The 22,686-nt window shown below is 45.3% G+C and overlaps 1 protein-coding gene across 3 annotated transcripts in view; it reads right to left on the reverse strand.

Moving 5' to 3' along the window:
- The window catches only part of CPSF7 (cleavage and polyadenylation specific factor 7), a 23,023-nt gene continuing 337 nt past the window's right edge, over window positions 1-22,686 (reverse strand). The window contains exons 2-10 of one of the 3 annotated variants that reach the window (XM_045039407.1): window positions 15,416-15,634; window positions 14,488-14,591; window positions 13,930-14,102; window positions 10,954-11,109; window positions 10,695-10,752; window positions 10,071-10,189; window positions 7,596-7,764; window positions 6,777-6,944; window positions 1-2,012 (exon numbers count right to left, since the gene is read on the reverse strand). In XM_045039407.1, the coding sequence (XP_044895342.1) occupies window positions 6,782-6,944; window positions 7,596-7,764; window positions 10,071-10,189; window positions 10,695-10,752; window positions 10,954-11,109; window positions 13,930-14,102; window positions 14,488-14,591; window positions 15,416-15,634 (1,161 nt within the window). In that variant the 3' untranslated portion in view covers window positions 1-2,012; window positions 6,777-6,781. Of the gene's footprint in view, window positions 2,013-6,776; window positions 6,945-7,595; window positions 7,765-10,070; window positions 10,190-10,694; window positions 11,110-13,929; window positions 14,103-14,487; window positions 14,592-15,415; window positions 15,635-22,686 lie in introns of all 3 variants that reach the window. The other 2 variants (XM_006937385.4, XM_006937383.4) reach the window with 2 other exon arrangements.

Here is a 22,686-nt window from a genome sequence, read left to right on the forward strand (position 1 = left end):
TTGACAGCGTCATCAAGTTTATTACACAATTTTCAACCTATCAGAAAGACAAACAAATCACCGACAACAGGGGGACGGGGCCTTGGCTTTTTTGAGGGCTGGGTTGTTTTTTTTTTTTTTTTTTTTCCTTTTGCTATCAGGAAATAAAACTAAAATTTGTGTCATTGAGTAAAAACAAAACAAAAGTGGGGAGAAAAAAATTCTCCGGGTAAACGGCTTTTCTGGTATTCTATATATTTTCTTCCTTAAACTGTCACCTTACTTGGTTTTCTCTACATTTTAAAAAGACACCCGGAGCTGCTCTTGAGGATAAGCACATCACTTAACACTTGGCCAGTTGGGCGGGGGGCCGTGTTCTGAAGTGGAGGTGGGGATGGGGTTGGGGGACAGGGGGAAAAAAGCTACAAACCTGTAGCCTCTGTCCCAAGGGAATGTGCCTCTCCAACCCTGGGGGGACCCCTCACTGACTGATTGAGGGCTATGTCAGAAACGTGCAGGGAACAGAGGAAGGGTTCAGTCCCACTCAGTCTCTCCCCTCTGAGCCAGAAGGGTCTCCAGTGACCCTACGTCTCACATGCCAAGTCTCATCTCACACGCCACGTCTCTTCTCGTGTCGGATGTCACATGCCCTGTAAATGCAGGCAGAAACAGCACCCATCGCCCCATGGGTACCGCAGGACCCCGTTGCCGCTTCTTCCTTCAGCAGCAACCACATCACAACTTAGATGTTATGGGAAAAGCAATTCCATTTGCCTGTGTAGAAAACGGCCCCCAGAGTGGTGGTCCTTAGAACTCTGAGCTGAACTCATTCAAGTCAGGCTCCACTTCTTCCTTGCTCCCCATTAGAGGCAGGAAGTGCCTCCACGTAGAGCGAGGGGAGCTATTAAGTCAACAGTCAAAAGGTGGAAAGACACCACATTTGTGACTTTACCTGCCTACTAGTGCCAGGTTATCCCACGATAAGTAAAGGTATGTACCTGGAGGATGTAAGCCCCTGCTCACATCGAACCTGAAAACAGAAAAGCCTATGGAAGTAGGCTCTCTCTTGCCCAGCTTGCCTCCTCTCCCACTCCTCCTGGTACTTCACAAGGGTTCTTCGTTGCTGAGGTCCGATGTCCCCAACTCCCAGTGGCAGTATCTTCCTCTAAAACAAGGAAGCAGCCTTCTCGGGGGAGGGGCTCCACGTGTGAAATGGAAAAGCCCCAGGAAAGGGAACACCTAGTACAGCCGGTTATTGCAAGAGGCGACCAAGCACGAAGCAGCAGAGGGCGGTAAGTGGCGCTGCCGGCTTCCCGGCAGAAAGCGACCTCAGGGGCCTTCTCTGCTCAGGAAGGGCAGGTCCACTGAGGCGGCTGGGCGGCAGGGGGCCGGGAAGGTTCGGCCCTCTGGGAGGTCAGGGAAACCAACCGTCAATATGTAAGAGGGAAACGCAAGGACAGGAGAGGCTTCTCATGAGGGAATTTCTGTTCTCAGGGTCCCTCTCCAAGGGCTGGGAGGGTAAAGGAGTTAAACAAAGAAGTGGTATGTTAGCAAGGGGTTGACCCTCTTGGCCCCATCAAACCTAGTGCTGAGGGCAGGACCCCGGGCGGATTTTGGCGCACCCAGTCCCTCTCCCAGATCCTGCAGGGAGGATCCATCTTCTTTGGGAAGAGAGCCTTCCCGCCAACCTCACCACTGAACCACTCCTGGAGACTCAGAAACTCCTACGTTTCCTCGGACAGAGCACCATTCTCTATGGAGACCAGGGGCCTGGACATGTTTTCTTCCTGTCTGCCACCCCTCCCAACCACACGAAGTCTTTAGGTTCGTTCCCCTGACAAACAGGAGGTGTGGGATTGGGAGGGCCGCCAGGCAACCTTCAATCCTGTAGGGCAGAGGGTATTCCCTGGGTGTCTGAAGGGGGTTAGGGGCTTGGAGGAAGGGGGAGGGGTGGAGTGGCCTCCGTCCTTTAGTCCTGATCAAGGTGAGGAGATGCAAGTCCATTAAAAAAACATTTGCTTCCAACCAGACTCCTGCAATGAGAACATCAGAAGAAAAGAAAGAAAACACAAGTTAGAGGTTACTTTCCGAAAGATGGGCTTCTATGAATGACACTGGCATTTTTCTCAAGTTACCACATACAAAGTAGCGCATATACATGGACCGCAAGCCTGGGAGGGTGAAAGCAAGCAGGCAAGACTGTCCGGGGGCGTCCGGCACTGTGAGCAGCGAGGGAGAGGCTGCAGGAGCTACGGTGAGCAGAAAGAGAAAGCAGGGGCATCTCACTTTGAGGTTAGGGGGAAACAGACAATGAAAAGAGCTCTCAAAGCAGTTTGATTGGAAAGTAGGCTTTGGCTGGAAAAGTACGGAAACTCCAACATTTCAAGAAAAGCTGCTCTAAGGGAATATGGGGAGTTTAAAGCCTGTTTCAGAAAATCTATTTTGAGCAAGTCCTAACTTACCTTAAGGGGAGGGGTAAACATCTGGAAACGGGAGGCACAAGGGTTAAGAAAACAAGCAGGTACACGACCAAATCTACTGACTCCAAACACCCAGGAGGCCCTGTCAGGGAGCTTGTACTTACACAGGAGACTCCTATACTTTTCTTTTAAAGAAGCCCCGTTTAAAACAGACTCCAGTGTCTACGCGAACACTTGTGGAGGCACACGTGCAAAGAGCCAGGGATGTTCTAAGCTGTACTAAAGGGATTTTAAGTCTTTACCCAGATGACAGCTCTGAGTGAGAGACCAAGAAGCATCCTAATACCAAGCAAGAGTGATCTGGCCAGGCCCCAACAGAAAGCAAGGAATGGAAGTAAAAGAATCGGCAGTTACCATCCAAGAAACCCAAAAGCACAAGTAAGAACTTCTGCCCAACAGTAAGGTACTGCTAAGCTACTTGCCACATCGCTACCAAACTTATAAGGACCCTAGTATGTTCAACTCTGTTCCAGTGCTGCAGTACCAGTAAGCTGGGGGGTGGGGGGTGGGGGGGGTGAGAGGTAGCTGGATCAATCTGACCATATAAGACAAAATTAATCACTAACAGGAAAAAGGGAGATTAAATTTGGGCTTAGGATGTCTACTAATGGCCAAACCGGCAACACAGCCTCCACACAAATGCTCACTCTTGATGTATGCACTTCTGTGACCTAGAGGGGCTATCCGAGAAAAACACATCCACAAGCTACCTGATCCTTCTGCGTTCTGAAATGGCACTATTTCGGCTTGGGATCTTCAGAATCTGTTACAGAAGCCTGTTTTCCGGTTTCTCTAAATACCTGTGCTGGCAGATGTCTGTCTCATTTTCTATATGGGAAAACTGAAGCCCTCAGTGCCTTCTCCATTTCTCACCATTGGGGTTTCTGAATCTCTGCATCGGATCAAAACTGAACACAATGTTTAGTTTTCACTGGACCAGGAGGATGGGAACGAGGTGAGAATGACCATCTTAAATAGGACAATATCCCCAAATAATGAGCCAATAGCCAAGAACTACAGGAAGTTGAAGCCAAAGCCACAGATTACCTAAGAATATCCTCAAATTCCAAAGCATACACCTGTATACCCCAAAAGAGATGTAATTTGGAAACTGTCCCTACAAAGCAAAACATGAAGGATAACTAGTACATCAGGAGACGTAAACCGTAGCACCCAATTCTTAGAGGTTACGGTTACATCTGCTGGTAATGTTTGGATGCGGGCAGAAGCCAAAGTGGGCCAATCAGACTTCGTGCCCCAGTGCTGGTGTCCATCCTGAGGAAGGATGGAGAAAAAAGGTTGCTGTTCAATTGCTGCCTCTAGACAGAAGACACCTTTTGCTCTCAGGAAACACCTGTCTATACGATATAAACACTATTCTTTTCTAACTAAAAGGTGTTGTACATAGAACCTCCGAGGTTCTCCAGATATATGGGCCCATGTACATCTCCCCAACATGAGATCTCCTACGTCACAACTTGGCGACTGCAGATAGAACGAAGAGTCCTTAGGATGAGGATGTGAGAAACTGACATTTTTGGGGTGTCTCAATCAGTTCTTTGGACTAGTTATTCGGAGGGAATAACCAACGTATCTAAGGGGTAAAAAATGGGGAACTGGAAAACCCATCGCAGAGTTCCTTTTCCTTGTCCTGTCATAGGCCTGCACAGGCCAAATGACTTTTCTGGGCACTGGGTTAAGGGATTCTTCAGTTATCCAAATGGAATCACCCTCCTAATGGAAGAAACAGTCCCATTTTACAGGTGGGAGAAATGAAGCAAAAGGACAGCTAAAGTCTCAGGTTCAGATGTTCAGTCCCCAAAGTACTAATTATCAGTGGATCTCACAAGTTCTCTGTCAAAAGGCTGTGAAAAGCAAAGCCACCAGGAATGGTGACATGCAGGGACATGTTCTAACTGCTGAACTGAATGTAGCCCCAGAGACTACAATCCGTGCTCTGCACTGACAAGTGCCTCCCTTGTCACTGTTCTCCTAGTCTCCACTCTGAAGGACCTACACTGTGAGCAGCAGGATTGGGGAAGGGGGGACACTGGGCCCACAGCAACACTAGCAACTGTGCTAGCTCAAACAAGAGAAGGGAAATGCTGCCGCTGCCACCGAAGGGTGAGACAGGGACAGAGGTCTACCCCAATGCCTAGCTCTCCTGCCCACTCTGAGGCCAAATTAGCCAAGGGCTATTAGCAGCTCCACCTCCCCTCAAGTCTGTTTTTCTGGAAGATATATGGGCACCTTCTCAAACTCAACCTGTTGCAAAATCTAGAAAGAAGTATCTGGAACCCACAGCCTAACTGTTGATTTTATGTGGACTACCTTAGATTTCAGTGATCTCAAGCACTCTAAAATTTTGTGGAATAAATAAGTGGTTTAAGAACAGAGAAGGAGGGGCGCTTGGGTGGCTCAGTAGGTTAACTGCCTGACTTTGGCTCAGGTCCTGATCTCATCGTTCATGAGTTCAAGCCCCACATCGGGCTCTCTGCTGTCAGTGCAGAGCCTGCTTCAGATCCTCTCTGCCCCTCTCCCACCTCTCAAAAATAAAACTAAAAAAGAAGGGAAGCAGTTAAAAAGTTTCACTTTTCATTTTCCCACTTATTCGCCTCCTACAAAAGACGACAGAAAAGAATTTCCAGCTCTAACTGCTTAAATTAATGGCAGATAATGCCAAACAACAAAGTAGAAGGCGGCACCACATAACAGAACTTTCTTGTTAGCAGGTTGTCAGCAGGCCTAACACCACAGTTTCTGTCTACAGTCCCACCATTGTGTGTGAAGCACAGGCACTCTCAGGTAGCGGGAGGCTTTCTTTCCCCTTCTTCATCCAGTCATCCATCCAGCCACCCCTCAGACACGACAGAACCATTCCTAAGCCTCACCCCGTTACTTCAGACCAACCAAACTGGCAAAAAAAAAAACCGGGACACCTTCGTAACACACTTGACGTGAAACCACAATGTTGAAAAGAGCCCCCCCCGCCCGGTCACCTGGGTCACTCAGTAGCCTCCGGGAACCATGAACAGACCACCATCCCAGCCAGAGTCTAGACTACCGCTAAAGGTCTCCACGGAAACAGAATCAACAATCACTCCTGCTTGCTTATAGACTAGAAACAATCTTCATTGGAAGTATTCTTTCAGTTGGGATTACTAAGCTGGTAGGACATAACTGGGAACTATGGGGCCCCTGCCCCCATCCCCCAAGGTCTGTCTGAGAATGAAGACCGAGAAAAAGCATGCGGAGGGATTAAGTCCTGAGGGCACAGCTGGAGCCCCTGGATCCAGCCTACCCTTACTCAACTTCTCCATTACCTGAGTTAAAAAGTTCCCCCCCACAACTCTTCTGCTCTTGCTTTGGAAAAACAAAAAAAACAAAAAAAAAAAAACCATAGGACTTTCAATGAGATTTTCCCCCCCAAATGTATCCTTCCATTGAAGTATCCTCCACACTATTACATTAAATATGATTTTTTTTTAGATCAGCCTTCTCCTCTGACTAAAGTATCCTGAGTTTCAAAATCTTTTTAATAGATATTAATTCTTAAAATCATTAATGCTGTGCCTTTTGAAAACTAACAAGAAGGCAATGGTCTTACTTTTTGTCTTGGTCAGTTCTCCTGATTTCTTACTTGCAAGTTTGGTGGGGTGAAAACAGAAGTGGCTATCGTCTATTGAGAACTTGGAACGTGACAAGTCCTATGAGCGCTAAAGGCTCTACATGGACTGTCTCACTGAATTCAACAATTCGGGGAGACAGCTGTTTTTATTATCTTCATTCCCAAATGAGGAAACTGAAGAACAAAGTAATAAGGCCCACAGGGGTGCCTAGGTGGCTCAACTGGTTAAGCGTCCTGTAAAACGTCCGACTCTTGGTTTCGGCTCGGGTCATGATCTCACGGTTCGGGAGATCTCAAGCCCCATGTGTGGCTCTCCACCAAGTGTGTAGCCTGTTTGGGATTCTCTCTCTCCCTCTCTCTCTCAAAATAAATAAACAAACTTAAAAACAACAACAACAAAGTAATACGGCCTGCAGACACTGTGCTCTCAGCCCAGACGCCATGCTGTCTCCCAGGTACGAGCCTAAGGCAGACAAGACACAGACAAAACCAGCGCAATCTCAGGTCCATTTCAGGGTGAGTCTTCTCCAAACGAGCCCCAAATCTGCCCTCCTCAACTTCCGGTTACCTAAGTCAAAAGTCCTCCCTTCCCCTTTATTTGCTTTAAAGAGAGAGAGCAAAATCTTTGCCGTAAGTATTTTTCCTTTCACACAAGGTGTCCCGCAGCCAGGAACAGGGCCTCGTCCCACCTTTCTCAGTGGTGCCGGTCCCGCTCTCTATCCCGGTGCCGCTCATGCTCCCGGTTCCTTTCTTGGAAATAATCATCATGTCGATCTTCGTTATGAAGCAGGTCCCGATGCCTCCTGCTGCTCTCCCGGGACCGGCTAGGTGACCTCTCTCGGGATCGATGTCTTTTCCTATTAGAAAGATCCTTCAGCCTCACTCGGAGGACCTACCACACGCCTTCCAAGAGTGTTGTGTTTCGGTGTCTTCTGGTATTTGTCTGAACCACTTTTCTAGTTTGGGCCCAATGTCTGAGGATTTAGCTCTTTGAGGACTCGTCTTTTTTTGGGGAAACAGTAACAGTCAAGTTCGTTGAGATCTTACTAATGTATCAGGCACAGTGCTAAGAGCTTTACGTGCTTCTCTCACCTCATCTTTACGACAGGTCGGTACGATAAGTACTACTGTTGTCCCCTTTTTAAAAACGAGAAAAATGAGGTTTGGAAAGCCGAGTGACTTCCATACTCAAAGTCACACAGGTACTTAGAAGCAGAACTGAGATTCAAATCCAAGCACGCATGGCTTCAAAGCCCACGTTCTTAACTATGCCAGTCTATCTTTCTTCCTAAATAGCCCACTGCCTCACCCAACACAGGTTCCAGACATCACGTCATTCGTCAACACAGGTGTTTGACTAACTCCTTCCCCTTAAAGACGTTACAGGGCTAGATCTGCTCTTTCAGCCAGGGCCTTTCCAGACCCCCTGGGCTCTTTTCCTCCCCCTGCCAATCCCTGGAAGAGTGCTACTCAGGGCTGGGAGGCCGCGGAAGCAACCAACAACTCACCTGGACGAGCTCCCGCTGGCACCCACACTGTAGGACTTGGCTTCAATGCCATGAAGACAGTCCTTAAGAGAGGAGATGAGGACACGGCAACGCTCATCATTGGCGACCCGGGACTGTTTGATAACAGCAATGGCTGTGAGCAGCGTCTCAATCGCGTCACTGTAATCCCCTGACAGGGGACGGATGGGAAAGGCCAACGATGAGCAGAGGCAGTAGACCATCGGGACCAAAAGGAGAACTCAGGAGGACACGAATCAAGAGTAACTAGCTGTCCCACAGAACCATGGTAAAATGGACGAGGCAGAAGTGGCAGGTATAAAGCTGGATGGCACCTATATTCCAATGGTCTGGAATCAGACTGACGTTCTCAGATGTTGCTAGTGGATGTACAAACTGGTGCGTGGTTGTCTGAGGGCGACTGGACGATATCCGTTAAAATAAACAACGTGCATACTTTTCGACCCAGCAATTCTAAAACTGTTCTACTTCTCTTCACAAGTATGTATGCTTAACAACGTATGTTTCGGCATTATTTTGTCAAAGAACTAGACATGACTTCAGTAGGGTCTGGCTATATGAATTATGGGACATTGGTTTCATAGAACACTACGTAACCGTTAAAAAGCATAAGATAAATCTGTAGGTAAACAGAGTAATCCACATAAAGCGCTTAGCACAGTGCCAGGCACACAGTAAGGGCTCAATAAATGTTAGGTATTAGTACATGTTGATAGATGTCCGGGATGTATTAATTTTTAAAAAGTTGCAAAACAGTATTCCATTTTTGTAAAAATAAAAATTACATGTATGCTGTCCTATACGCACAGAAAAAAAATCTGACACTAAATTGTAGATGGTCTTGGTGGTAGTCCTTGTATAGAGGACTTTCATTTATTAACAATGCACATTTCTAAGTCTGAATTATTTTAAATCTATAATCAGATGTGTGTACACATGCGTGTAAAGTGTACCTAACACTTCTACACGTAGTGTGTGTGCGTATACATTTTTAAGTTACGCTGCCGTCAAGAACCAGCCCCTTCATTCCCCAAATATGAGCAATGCCTGGCTCAGGGATAGTGGTCACGGGCTGGGTACTTGCACGATGCTTTCCCAAGCTAAGTCAAGTGCATTACAGACCGAAGACAATGCAAGGGAAGCATGAAACCAGACAGGGGTCCAATGAGGAGGACTGGTAGCTTCCTCTGTGCAAGGCAGTAAGAACAGAACGGAAGCTGAGGAGGAACTGTGATTCTGTAGAGGTCCAGGCACACCAGGCTGTCAGCTCTACCGGGGTGGGGAATTTTTGCTTATTTTGTAGGCATTCAGTAAGTATTTGTGGTTTGGATGACTGGAATGAGAACAACAAAAAGGGAGGGAGATAGAGATTCAGTTATTGATCATCTCAAAGTGAAGGAGTTGGTAAGGAAGAACAATGATTATTTCCCTTATACTCCTCTGTATATATCTGACTTTAGTTACAATGAGCACTGATTACTTTCTAATTTAAAAATCATTCAGATGTCAATGAATGTTTTGGGGAGGAAAGAAAAAAAGCAAATAAGAAATATAATATATATATATATATTTTATATTTCCTGTCTTTAACCTACTCTGTGGATTATATAATATATATACAATGTATATAATATATAATATATATAACATATATATTATATTATATTTCCTGTGTTTAACCTACTCTGTGGATTCAAATTTGGCAGCCAGAGATGAGAAATTATGGAAAACAGACAATATTTACTGTTAACCTATTTCTTAGGAGACCTGACGGTCTACATTTACGTCAACATGGGAAACTCACAAGAAGGAAGTGAATATGACTAATATCATAACGTGGAACTCAGTCCAGAACTCTATAAAGAACCGAAGATTCCATGCCCGGGGCTCTCAGACTCACAGCTTCTGGTTCTGCCCACTGATTGCTGACAGCAGGGCCAAAGTCAGCCATTAGGGCATATCATGTCTTACGATGACACCCAACAGACCTCCTTATTTCTAGGATAGGCTACGTGGAGGCCACCAGTTCTGCCAACACCCCTGGATATAATGAGATTCCATAACAAACCACATCTAGTTGGGGCATCAGTCCTAAAAACCCAGGGTCTACACTTGGCACTGCAGACACTAGATCCCCTGATCAACCGCTGAGATCTCCACGAGGCCAGGAGTTTCATTCTACAACAAATACTATGATGAGGTATTATTAGTCATTTATGACCTAGGCACGAAGTTTGTTTTCATGGGGCAGGTTTAGGTACAGGTTCAATAAATAACACCAGTGGAGCTTCTGCAAAGCCACAAAATCAGGTTATATATACTGCTTCTCAAAATGTGCCACTCTTGAGACTCTAACAGTGCTCCAACTTTATCTTACGGAACTTCTTGCCAATGGAAATGACAAAACCTGGGAAAACCAAAGGTAAGGAGAAGACAGCAAAGGTAAGGGTAAGTTACCTGCACTGGCTCCAGATACCGCTTTGGAAATGGCACTGCTGGAAATCGCTCTATTTCGCTTCATGATCTCTTCAAATTCTGCTTCGCTCACTGTGGAGGGCGGAGGGCCCGAATCTCGGCTGCACAGAAAGAACATTTCTGATTGCCCACACCCCTTATTATCTTTACCATACCCTACAGTACGATGTCACTTAATCATGCTCTCCTATATAACGTCTTAAGAGGTTCTCACCCTGTTCATATTTTATGTGTTCACATTCTCTTCAAGGACAGGACTGACATCGTGTTCTTTTGTAATTTTGGCATGACCCAATAGCACTAGGCATTCCCAGCATCCCTAATAGCCACTTATGGTGCTCAATTTAATCAAGCTCCTTACAAAGGGATGTGAAAGGCATGGTTTGGGTCAAGAGACTAAGATGCAACCAAAACACCAAATAAAAAACGTTACCTAACAGACGGTTAACTACTTCCCAGGACTCAACACTGTGGCAACAGAGTTTCCACAAGGGAAAACACAAGAATTCACGCTCACTTACTTCCTCAGGGGAGAACAAAATGCTTAACACATGGTCTACCCTACTATACCTGGCTCAGATCAGAAAGGAACAAGATAGTCCTTACCTGCCATGGTGGTTATAGGGTGCTGAGGCCTTCATGTAAGTATCTGGTGGAGGCCCCACTGTAGCATTTGGTGGGGGGAAGAAGGCTGGATTGAGGTGAAGGGCAGGTGGGATGGCCCCAGGGGGAGGTACAGCCAGATGAGGAGGTAATCGAGGAGGAGGGGGCATGAGATGCTGGTAGTGGATGCCAGGAGGAGGAGGAGGGACCCCAAAGCTTGAGGAGAGAGGGGGTGGGGGTGGAATTGGGGGTGGGGGCAGACCCATCAGGGGGAGGGCTGAAGGAGGGCGATTGAAGTAGGGCAGCACACTGGGGGGCTTATCCACACGGGCAGATGAGGGTACAAGGTTCTCAGAGGGTGTGGCCCGTCCATCAGCAGAATCACTAGAATCCCGGGAATGGGCCCGTGGAGGTATTCCTATGAAGCAAAACAGAACTAACATTACTGCCCAGGCTTTACACGTACCCACAGGACCAGCTCATCCTTCAGCAAGAGTCCTCTGACACCACACTGAGGAAGGCGACGGGTAGCTGAGAAAGAAGATGAAATCATCGGCTCCCTTTTCTTTGGCCTCAGAAAAAAAGGCAAGCGAGTTAAGTCATAAACCCAGACAGCACTATCACTCTAATTCTGTTTGTCAGAGAATGCTCTTTATCCAGAACTCTCAGTGCTTTACACTTAATTTATCCTCAGATTTGCTTTCAATTTCTAAATGCAGGATCCTAATTAACTCCCAAGAAAATGACCTGTTCAAGTATGTTCATTACTGTTCAGCTGGATTCAAGCAGACGTGAAACCCCAGGGCCCTTCTCCTTCGACCAGTACTAGTTGATCTTAGACTAATGTGCTAACGTACACTTGAAATTCTCTTTGCCGTGGCACTATGGCCAGGGAATTTGGGAAAAGAGAAGGGAGGGCAGGGGACATATTTCTTCCAACCATATACTAAAACTAGTCACTGGGACGGGGAACAGACATATACCACAGAAGCCTTGGAGGTCAAGTTGAGAGGTAGGGAGAAGATGGGAGGTAAGCCAAGATAAGATGTGCCCACAGAACGAGCAGAAGGCACACAGCCGAGAGCAGGGACTCCTAGTAAAAGCTTAGTGAAAAACAAGCCTCACACCTGGGGAACTCCCACTATATTTCAGTGGCCCAAACACTGTACCCCACAGGGCAGCCTACCAGGGAACATCACCATAGCACCTTGGTATGGTGTGGTGCACAACAGGGACTCAAACATGCTTGTATGCAGCTGGGAACGGGGTTGTAAACTGTCAAGTCACCCAGTTAAACTTGTTCACTCTCCCAATTTAACAGTCGACTCCAAGCCTGGTTAGTGTGGAATTGAACAGAAGAACACGATCACACGGCCTTAAAGGTCTTGCTGGGAGGCAGAGATGCCATTAGCAGTCAAATGTGGACAGAAAGGAGAGCGCTCCGTAAACTAACACTTGCTGGTAGACACAACTCCAGGTTCAAACACAGGGGGAGGGGGTCCATCACCCAGCAACCACCGAGCTTTCTTCACCGTAGTGTATCACCAGTGCCTGTCACAGCACACTTGTGCTTTTCGTGCCTCAAACACATGGCAACTTGTCTCTTCCCTGAGTTCTCTCAAATCGAAGAAAGAGGTATTAGCACGTGTGATCCTCTGAAAGTTCGCCATCTTCTCGGTTACTGTTCCCACTTCTGCACGGGTTCCGTTTTGTATCTATGGCTACAATCCCAAGAGCAGCAACCATTTTTATGCGGAGGAAGTCCACCAGTTGTACTCAGTGACTTAACAGAGCCCAAGTCTGTCAACATGACAGAGCAGACCACCACCACTCAGTCACTACCATTATTTCAGCAAAGAACGGGAACACTGAGTAAGCAGCCAGGTGGAGGTAGGAATGTTATCCCTAATGCGACTGTCAATTTATGCATCTTAGGAAAGTCAGAAGAGGGTTGAATTACATAAAGGCTCTGAAACAGAAACTTGAAAATTCAAGTTGTCAAGGAAGAAAAGTGTGTGCCTTTTAACCCAGAGCAATGGGAGCTCACACTACACCCATCTAGGCTCTCAGACTAGTTAAAAGAACAGTTTTTCCTGTGCAAGAGACAAGTGGCCAGATTTTCACCTTCAATCAATCAATACAAGGCGCTATCTTGAGAGCAGGACCTAAGAAATGACAGAACGTAGGCGGTGAGTCTGTCCCCCTCCCCCGCCACCCCCGCTGTCAGAAAAGAAAAGTAAAGCCAGTTGGCGGCTTCAGGCAGGGCCTTGCAGGGTGGCTGCACCTGGTGAGGTCAGGACAATCCAAGGTCTGGTCCTCAGGTTTCGCAGGTTCAGAAACTCGATTTTAACAGTACATCCAGGGGTGATTGTACCCTAGGAAACTGATTCACGCTAACCAAACTCACAAGAGACTGATTCATAAACCAGAATGCCAATTTATTAATTTACAATGAGAAATATAACTGCCAAGCAGACCGGAATACTTGTGTCGGCTGGTCAGCGCATTCTCTTCCCAGTAGGAGAGCCTAGTTGGGAAACCAAATTAGTATCAGAAGGTGGCTTGGTGAGTACAGAATCAGAACAAAGGGAGCAAGGTGAACTTAAGTGATACCATCATCAAGTTAAGGTAGTAAATGTGATGCAGCTTTATTAGTGGGAAGGATCTGCCAAGCAGACTAAAATACCTGGTCACCGAAAGGGCACCCTCTCCCCCAGACAATGCTAGAAAAACACTGTGAAATTCTTATCTTCCAGCCCTCCTTTTGGTTGATTCCTTACAGAGCACCCTTCCAATATAGGTTTATGACAAGATTATAGCCATCTTTTATACCTATTACCAACACGTTAGGGTGGCTGCTGCTTGTTAATTAATAGAGGGCACAGGTTACAATTAAGCGCATACACTGATTTTTTAGATAGAAACACGTAATTTAGAGTTGACAGGAACTTTAAACATCACGTATCTACTTCAGAGAAGGGAAGAGGTCCTAAGCAGTAAAGTGACTTGCCCAAGGTCACACAATGAGTTAGTGGCAGAACCAAACTATAACTTGAACCTACCTCTCAGCACAGTGTTCTTTCTTGTACACAGCCTCAAGTTTGGGTCTACTAACTGACCGCGCCACCACCCATAACCCCCACCACCCACCCCCGCGCCCCACACTGTAGGCAGAGCCCACAACACAGCAAACAACCCCACAAACTTGCCCCCCTTCAGACAGATGGTCTCCACGTACCCCCTCTTGGGACTCGGACGCACTCACGTTTCCGAGCCTGTGCCTCAAACTGTGACAGGTTCTGCCGGGTGGCCGGCCTCACGTCCACTTTTTCTCCATTAAGAACTTTTCCTGGCAGGAGTTCCAACAATTTGTGGACAGAGTTTTCAGAGGCTACCACCACCTCAGCATACCTTGGGGAAGAAAAATTGAAAACGAGTGAGATCTACTAGCCGAACAAGAGAGGGACAAAGAAACACTCTTCCGCTTTTAGTGAAAATTGGTAAAGCAAAAGAAAGATTTCTTGCTAATATAACATACACAAAACCACCCTTGATAAAAAGGTGTCACCCTTTAATCTTCCTATTTATTTGGAAGTAGAAATCAGCTTTCTTCGCCCCTCAATGGATGGACATTGTTACACTGCAGCTAGGTCCCCATTCTACAGCAGTGTGCCAAAACCAAGGAAATGATCCTGGCCAGGGGTAGGAGGGATTAAAATCCAGGGTCCAAATACAGTGTAGATCTGTTATCCTAACGGCGACAAGCTAAAAGGGGCTTCTCAAATCCAGACCTCACCCTTTGGACTGGCCATTTGCTCGATTCTCTGCAAATTTCAACTCCACCACATCATAGACTCCTATAGAGCGAATAACCTGGATCAGCTGCTGGTCTGTAGTCCACTGGGGCCGGCAAGATGGAAAAGGAAGAAATGTCAACAGCTACACCCCCGCCCCACCTAGAATGTCCCAAACCCCTTCACCAAACCTAGGATTCTAGTCACAACCATGACCTCCCAGAGAAACCCTAAAGTCCATCAACATTTCAATTAGTGCAGGCTTTTCTTATTATCCTCATCCATACAGAATCCCAAAACTTCCCACCCCCTCCCCAATCCCCGTCTTTTGAGATTAAGAAGATTAAAACCTATTTTAACTTTGACTGCCATTTGGGCTGGCTGGTCATCGGTTCAAACACTGATTATTAGCAGTTTTAATTACAGAGCTGACAGGCTACAGTTTGACCACTGTCAGGAGTATGTTCGTTTTCTAATTTGGGCTCTCCCTCTACCAGTCCCAAAACATGTTATACAAGAACTTTTGCAGAACAACAATCAGCACCTACCCCAAGTATACTAGAACTATCAAGGTCTTTGATCCCTGTCACCCATCGTTATCAAAGGACCGTCTAATGACCACCAAGAGTTCAAGGTGCTCATTCTGAAATCTCATCCCACAGATGACCCTACTGGACATAAAGCCCCAGGGTCAGGGGCATTAACAAGATGGCAGAAAAAGCAACTACCCACTTAATCATTGCTTTCTTCGGCACCAGTACGTCCTCAGGATAGTTCTCTTTCAGAGATCAATCCAACCTGATCCCAGGAAAAAGAAATCCAACCCCATCAGAGCACAAAACAGTGCAACAGTGGTTTTTGAAAATGCCATCACCTCCCAGTGCTCTCCCTCCAGCCTACCCATGGGCCTTTTTGGTTCCCCATGCTCACCCAGGAGAAGCTGCCCACATAGACAGCAGCTCGCCTATTACGCAGGCCACTGTACGTGTACAGGATTGCAGGGCTCTTGTTATTGGGCTTGGGAGACGGCTCCTGGCGAACAGGGGGAGGTGGCTCAGTGCTGCTGCTTCTGTCATCTGAGGGCTGTGAGGTGGCTGTCAACACGTCATCATACAGGTCAATCTGATCTGTATTGTTGAACTCCGGGTCCTAAGAGATGAGGGGTTGACAAAGGTGGGTTTGCAGACCTCCCACTGGGTTCATTCTATTTCATTCTAGTTCACTTAGAATCCATGGTCAAATACTTCACAAAACAACGTGTAAAACTTCTTTGTCCTACTCCAGGAAACTAGGTAAGAATAATTTCCTTTTAAGAATAATATTTCACTTAAAACCATTTCATTGAATTATGCTTCTGTAGGTTTTTCTTCTAAGACCCTGTTAGTAGTCTGCGACGTTTCCAGCTTCAGCCAGCTGTGAGAATCAAAAAGTCATGGTGATTAAACAAGCAAACTAAGAATGCATAAAGATGCACCTGCTACCGCTACCAAAGAGGTCAGCTTCTAAAGGCCACATCTAAGACACAGCAATGAAAACTTACTTTCACCATCTCATGCTGCTTCCACAATCAAGAGTTACACAAAACTTACTACTTTATTTAATCAGAAAGACAGTATATTCATTTAGAAGGAAAAAGCATATGAAAGTGGAAACTAGAATGCAAAAAAGAATTGGGAGTTACTGGTTTAAACTTTTACATTTACACAAATGATTTAGAGAGGCTCTGAAACTCAGTCAGTCCACAATCCCGTCTTTCTACTAACCACCAAAGAAACTTTATAAAAAAAAAAAAAGGGGTGGGGGGGAGGAATAACTCTGGGAGATTTTCCCTTACTATTTCTCAAATGACAATGCAGGTCCAATACATTACTATGACACTTATATGAGAGATTTTTGGGAGGAACACCAAAGACATTCAATGATACACAAAAACAGTGAAGTTCTCTAAAATAGAAGGGCAGAGGGGCGCCTGGGTGGCTCAGTCAGTTAAGTGGCTGACTTCGGCTCAGGTCATGATCTCGCAGTCCGTGAGTTCGAGCCCCGCGTCGGGCTCTGTGCTGACAGCTCAGAGCCTGGAGCCTGTTTCAGATTCTGTGTCTCCCTCTCTCTGACCCTCCCCCGTTCATGCTCTGTCTCTCTCTGTCTCAAAAATAAAATAAACATTAAAAAAAAATTTTTTAAAAAAAAAAATAAAATAGACTGGGGCGCCTGGGTGGCGCAGTCGGTTAAGCGTCCGACTTCAGCCAGGTCACGATCTTGCGGTCCGTGAGTTCGAGCCCCACGTCGGGCTCTGGGCTGATGGCTCGGAGCCTGGAGCCTGTTTCCGATTCTGTGTCTCCCTCTCTCTCTGCCCCTCCCCCGTTCATGCTCTGTCTCTCTGTCCCAAAAATAAATAAACGTTGAAAAAAAAAAATTTTAAAAAAATAAAATAGAAGGGCAGAAAACAGGCCAAGCCCCCATGGCCCAAACTGTGTCATGGTTAGCATTTACAATGTGGACACGTACTCTGAAAGACACGTGAAATATACTTTGTGTGTATGTGATATATTGCTGTTATGAACTGAATGCCTGTGGCCCCTCCAAAGTGCATATGCTGAAACCCTCTTCCCCGGTGTGATGGTATTAGGAGGAGGGGCCTTTGGGAGATAACCGAAATTAAATGAGGTTTTGAGGGGGAACCCTCATGAAAAGGATTAGTACCCATATAAAAGCCAAGAGAAAGCATGCCTGCTTTGTATCTCTGCTCAGCCTGCTGGCATTCTGCACCCAGAAGAGGGCCCTCACCAGAACCCAAACCTGATTTTAGTCTTCCAGTTTCCAGAACAGGGAGATACATTTCTGTTGTTTATAAGCACTGTTTGGTATTTTGTTACAGCAGCCTAAGTTAACACTATATACCCCCAATCCTAAAACCACAAGAACTACTGCCAAGTGACCTCAACGTTTCAGATTTTGCAATGTTATCTCAGAGAGCTCTTTTTAAGGATCAGTGTTTTCTCAGGTAACGTTCTAAAACATCCCGACCATGCTAAAGATGCTGCTGCCAACGTGACAGACAGAAGTTCAAAGTGTTTTAGGGGAACTATAGCTCATCATGTCATTGCTGTGTTTTTAAAAAGGAAACAAAGCAGAACCTACGTTAGGTAACTTGTCTACTTCTCTGAAGGACAGCACTTCCTATGATGTAACTCAGGATAGGAAGTTCCAGTAACTTTCTCTGTTCAATTCCATCACAACAACTATAGATTCTAAAATGAGACTAGAGAGGAGACTCACTACAAGATTCATTCCTAGACCTATATACCATCACAAAGTTCTGGAAACAATTTTCTAGTTCCTCAGTTCATCTGAAGAACAATGGAAGAACGTGCACACAAAAATAGCATTACTGGACTGTTCTGGTAGTGAAGGGGGAAAGGGTTCTACTCCCTGAGGCATGTAAATAATTCCAAATATTACAAATACCCTAAAAACCCCTATAAGAGGAGCGTATACACTTGCTAAAACATCAGAAATAGGATGGCAAAAGAGAATAACCTTTTTATTTTTTTTTAAGTTTATTTATTCAGGGGTGCCTGGATGGCTCAGTCGGTTGAGCATCCGGCTTTGGCTCAGGTCATGATCTCACGGTTCGTGAGTTCGGGCCCCACATCGGGCTCTGTGCTGACAGCTCAGAGCCTGGAGCCTGCTTCCGATTCTGTCTCTCCCTCTCTCTCTGCCCCTCCCCCACATGCGCTCTCTCTCTGCCTCTCAAAAATAAAGAATACTGAAAAAAAAATTAAAGTTTATTCATTTTGAGAGAGAGAGAGCACACGCGAGCGGGAGAGGGGTAGAGAAAGAAAGAGAAAGAGAGAGAGAGAGAGAGAGAGAGAGAGAGAGAGAGAGAGAGAGAGAATTAAGCAGGCTCTGCGCTGCGCTGACAGAGCTGGGCTCTGGGCTCGATCTCATGAACTGTGAGATCATGACCTGAGCTGAAACCAAGAGTTGGATGCTTAACTGAGGCACCCCAAGACAGACCGTTTTGGAGGTGACTTGTAAGTAAGAAAAGGAATTAATGAGATAAATAAGCACAAAAAGACTGTTCTAGATAGTCAATTTATAAATAAGTAAGGATCTTCCATAAAGAGTATGTAAAGAACAGGAAGAGAAGCTAACACTGGAGAGCACAGGGGGGATAATAAGGGGAGTACAGCGAAGGGCTAAAAACTTGACAAACACAATGTGCGTAAAATACTTCACAGCTATCATGTCTCAGGAATTGCAACTCTAGACAAAATCATTTATTTCCTTATTCCTGTACTAAGTATGGTGATACACCCTTGTGGTTCAAAGGAAGAAGATGGAAACCGCTTGAGCCTCTTCAACGTTCTAATTCTTAGAGAGCAATAGTCCACACCAGAAATAAAAAAATTCATTTATTTACTGAGTGTTTCTTTATTTTTGAGAAGGAGAGAGAGTGTGTGCAGGGGAGGGGCAGAGGATTCGAAGCGGGCTCCACTCTCACAGCAGACAGCCTGACGTGGGACCCCAACTCACGAACCGTGAGATCATGACCTGAGTCAAAGTTGGGAGCTTAACGGACTGAGCCACCCAAGCACCCCACTTCTTAAATTTAAATCGAGGATTTTGAAATGGAACTTAAAGGGAATAAAGAAACACACCATCTTGGATACTCAGTGGAACCAAATTAGGATTCCTTCCGGCACTATCTGTGATTCAGAGATGTGAATCTAAAAATTGTAATACAAAAATCACCACTGATACTTGGGTAGTGAACTAGCGTGCAGACTTGGGCCAGCTCAGAGATCACATACGTGACCAGGAAACCTCCCATACCGCAAGCCTAGGCAAACAATCTACTCTTTTAGGGACCCTTAGAGAACACGGTAAGACTCAAATCCTGAAAAACCTTGTACATGATTACCTTACCACTTTAAGAAGCACAAAAGGATTCAATGAATCCAAAACTGTCACAAGATTCAAATGGTTTCTCTGGGCCATAGAACCTGGGAACTGTTCTGATGCACAGAGCAGGCCTGTGGAGAAGTCTGTTGAAGAAACAACGTATCAAGTTGTGTCTGAATTTAAGTCTACTGGCAACACCAATTCATTTTAAGTTCTTGAGCTGGTAAGAGAAAAACAGATAAGGCCTTGAAGTTTTTCTGATTGCCAAATGAGCTGGCGATTTACTCAGTGTTGAATTAGGTTAAAGCAAAATCTAATTCTACAAATTAAGGGAAAAATACAATGTTTTATGTGCACTGATGCCAAAGGTTTAGTTCCAGGGAGATTAAAAAGTATGTATTCGTATTTAAAACTGACTATATCAGGAAGAATTTTGTGTTTAATCGTATAGGAAGAACGGTGACGGTCTCAAGAAGCTCTTTAGATAAACAACTTGCATGATTCTGAATTTAAGGAAGAACCTCTCCACCCGTATGTTCAATGTTTCTACCCTCCAACCCCCTTTTCATGATATCTGAGAGAAGAAAGGTTAGGATTTATTTTTCTCAAAGCAACCTACTCCACGTTCCTTTTAATTGTAACTAAAGCTCAAAGTTTTTGGCTTTATGACGACTGTCTCCAGTCCTCACCTCATGCCTGCCTTCCTTGCCACTATCCACTGCCCTCAACCGCCAGGAATGGAACGTCTTTTGAACACAGGGATCCATTTGTTCCCCATTCCCTCACTGGTCTTGACACAGTGCCTAGCAAACAGAAATTGCTCAATAAATACTTGATGGAAATAGCAAAGAGAACTGGGTAGTGTGCAAAGCACCTTGCTTAGCACAAGGAACAGAGAGAAACACTCAGCAAAGCGGCAGCTCTCACTCACTTTTCCAGAGTACCTCCCAGCCCAAGAGAGCAGCTGTGAATTTCAAGACTCCCGATGTGACAGGAGTAAAGCGGTTCGGCAAAAAGAGGCTTTTATAGCATGTTACAGGGGATCAGGGAGTCAGCACCACAGGGTTCCATCTAGAAACTGTTCATTTTGCCTGGGGACCAGAGTACCATGTGACAAGGTTCTTGAGCATGGGTTCTTGAGCTTGGGATGAATCCTTAATATTCTTAAAACATTCTAAAACACAATCTGTACTGGCTGCCTTCAGTCTAACCTTGCTTTTTACAATGCTTGCCAAACAAAACCTTAATCATTTCTTTAGCAGCCTCCCAATTACACTAAAACCGGCTTTACCAAAAATTTACTCATGAGAGGAGCACTCCTCCCTGGACCTTCCATAAATGGACATGATATTCAAAATCTGTACTTCTTCCAACTTGCCAAGCATTAATTATTGTCTATTTGATACAAACGTCTACTAGATTCCACACACCATCTTTGGCCTTACACCCATAAACAAGTCTTTTTTTTTTTTTTTTTTTTTTAAACATTTATTTATTTTTGAGACAGAGAGAGACAGAGCATGAACGGGGGAGGGTCAGAGACAGAGAGGGAGACACAGAATCGGAAACAGGCTCCAGGCTCCAAGCTGTCAGCACAGAGTCTGACGCGGGGCTCGAACTCACGAACCGCGAGATCATGACCTGAGCTGAAGTCGGGACGCTTAACCGACCGAGCCACCCAGGCACCCCAGGTCTTTTTTAACTAAAGACACAGGAGAACAAATTGTTGAGGCCAAAGACACGGCAGCGACCACTGGATAAGGTCTGTGCCTTGACTATACCCTATAAGTTATACTGCTTAACAAATTCTGAAATTCCATTTTCTAAGACCAAATGTGACTAGACCTATCCTGTTCTGCTCATTTTTCAAACTGATTCAGCAGCATGGTTATCTACCTATAGAGAAGAAAATTAAGGGGGGGAAAAAGGGTTTTTATTAATAACTATCCTTCCTATCATGTACTAAAAACAAAACAAAAAAATGAAAACCACCCATAGCTTGTAAAGAATAGTAAAGGTCTGATTCAAAGTAATATGGAAAACTCAGGAAAACAATGGTTGTAACTAAACTGATATACTGAACCTTTCTATTCATCCATAATTATTTGACTTGTTGGAGCTTAAAAATTTTTTTCATGTATTTAGGTCAACATGTAGATGACTCCAGTATACCTGAGGAGACGTGGGAAAATGACTATTAAAGAGTGTAACTGATGAAGCTGTATGATGGGTACACGATCATCATACTATTCTCTCTACTTTTGTATTTTAACGTCTCCATGTTAAGACGGCACAACGTGTTAATTTTTTTTTTTTTAACGCAAACTTTTGCCAAGTGTACAGAACCTCTTCTGTTGCCTTGTATAAAAGTCAGGGTCCAACCAGGGCACTCTCCTTCCCTAGTCTCTTCTTTTTACCCTCTTTCCAGGTTCTTGTGTATATGCGTTGAAAGACACCAATGAAAGAACAAGTTTCCTCAAGTAAAATGGTGCTGAAAACAATCCAGGCAAGATACTGCTAAGTTTTAAAAAGAGACTTTGAGAGGTGCCTGGGTGGCTCAGTTGGTTGAGTGACTGACTCCTGATTTTGGCTCAGGTCATGATCCCACGGTCATGGGATCAAGCCCCACTTCAGGCTCTGCGCTGCATGTGGAGCCTGCTTAAGATTCTCTCTCTCCCTCTCCCTCTCTCCCTCCCTCTGCCCCTCTCCCCCACTAGCACGCCCTCTAAATAAATAAATGAATGAATGTTTGGTAAAATTTATCAAAAAAATAGAATAAAGAGAGACTTCAGAACGTTCTTGAGCTTGACCTCAATATATTACTGTTTCAAGGGAAATCACCATGTAATGTTCCTTGACGTAACATAAAGAGATCAACAAACCCACAGGTCCATACATGCTTTTTAACTGGTTTTCCCTCAAAACAATGAGATTCATCAATAAAATAAAATTTATTACACCAAAATGCCTACGCACCGCTGAAGACTGGAGTCAAACTACTTACAGGAAGAAGTAAAGCCCAGAACAGTCGGAATGGAGCTTCAACTAATTGCTCAAGTATCTTTTGTGGTGTGCTTTTGCACTGCCTCAGGGAGGAGGAGACTACGTTTCTCCAGCTGCCGTTTGAAAGAGTCACAAAGGGACGGGTGTGAACACTGTCTTCACGAATACCACAGCAAACATAATGCTGGTTTTTAAGTGTGCTCAGTCTCTGAGCAGACTGGCACCCAACTCTGGCCTCCTGGGGGAGCAAGTTCCACAGGTTGATCCCCATTCTATTAAACCTGATTTTTATT

This window comes from Felis catus, chromosome D1 (genome assembly GCF_018350175.1).
Source record: "Felis catus isolate Fca126 chromosome D1, F.catus_Fca126_mat1.0, whole genome shotgun sequence".
Classification (NCBI taxonomy): Eukaryota; Metazoa; Chordata; class Mammalia; order Carnivora; family Felidae; genus Felis; species Felis catus.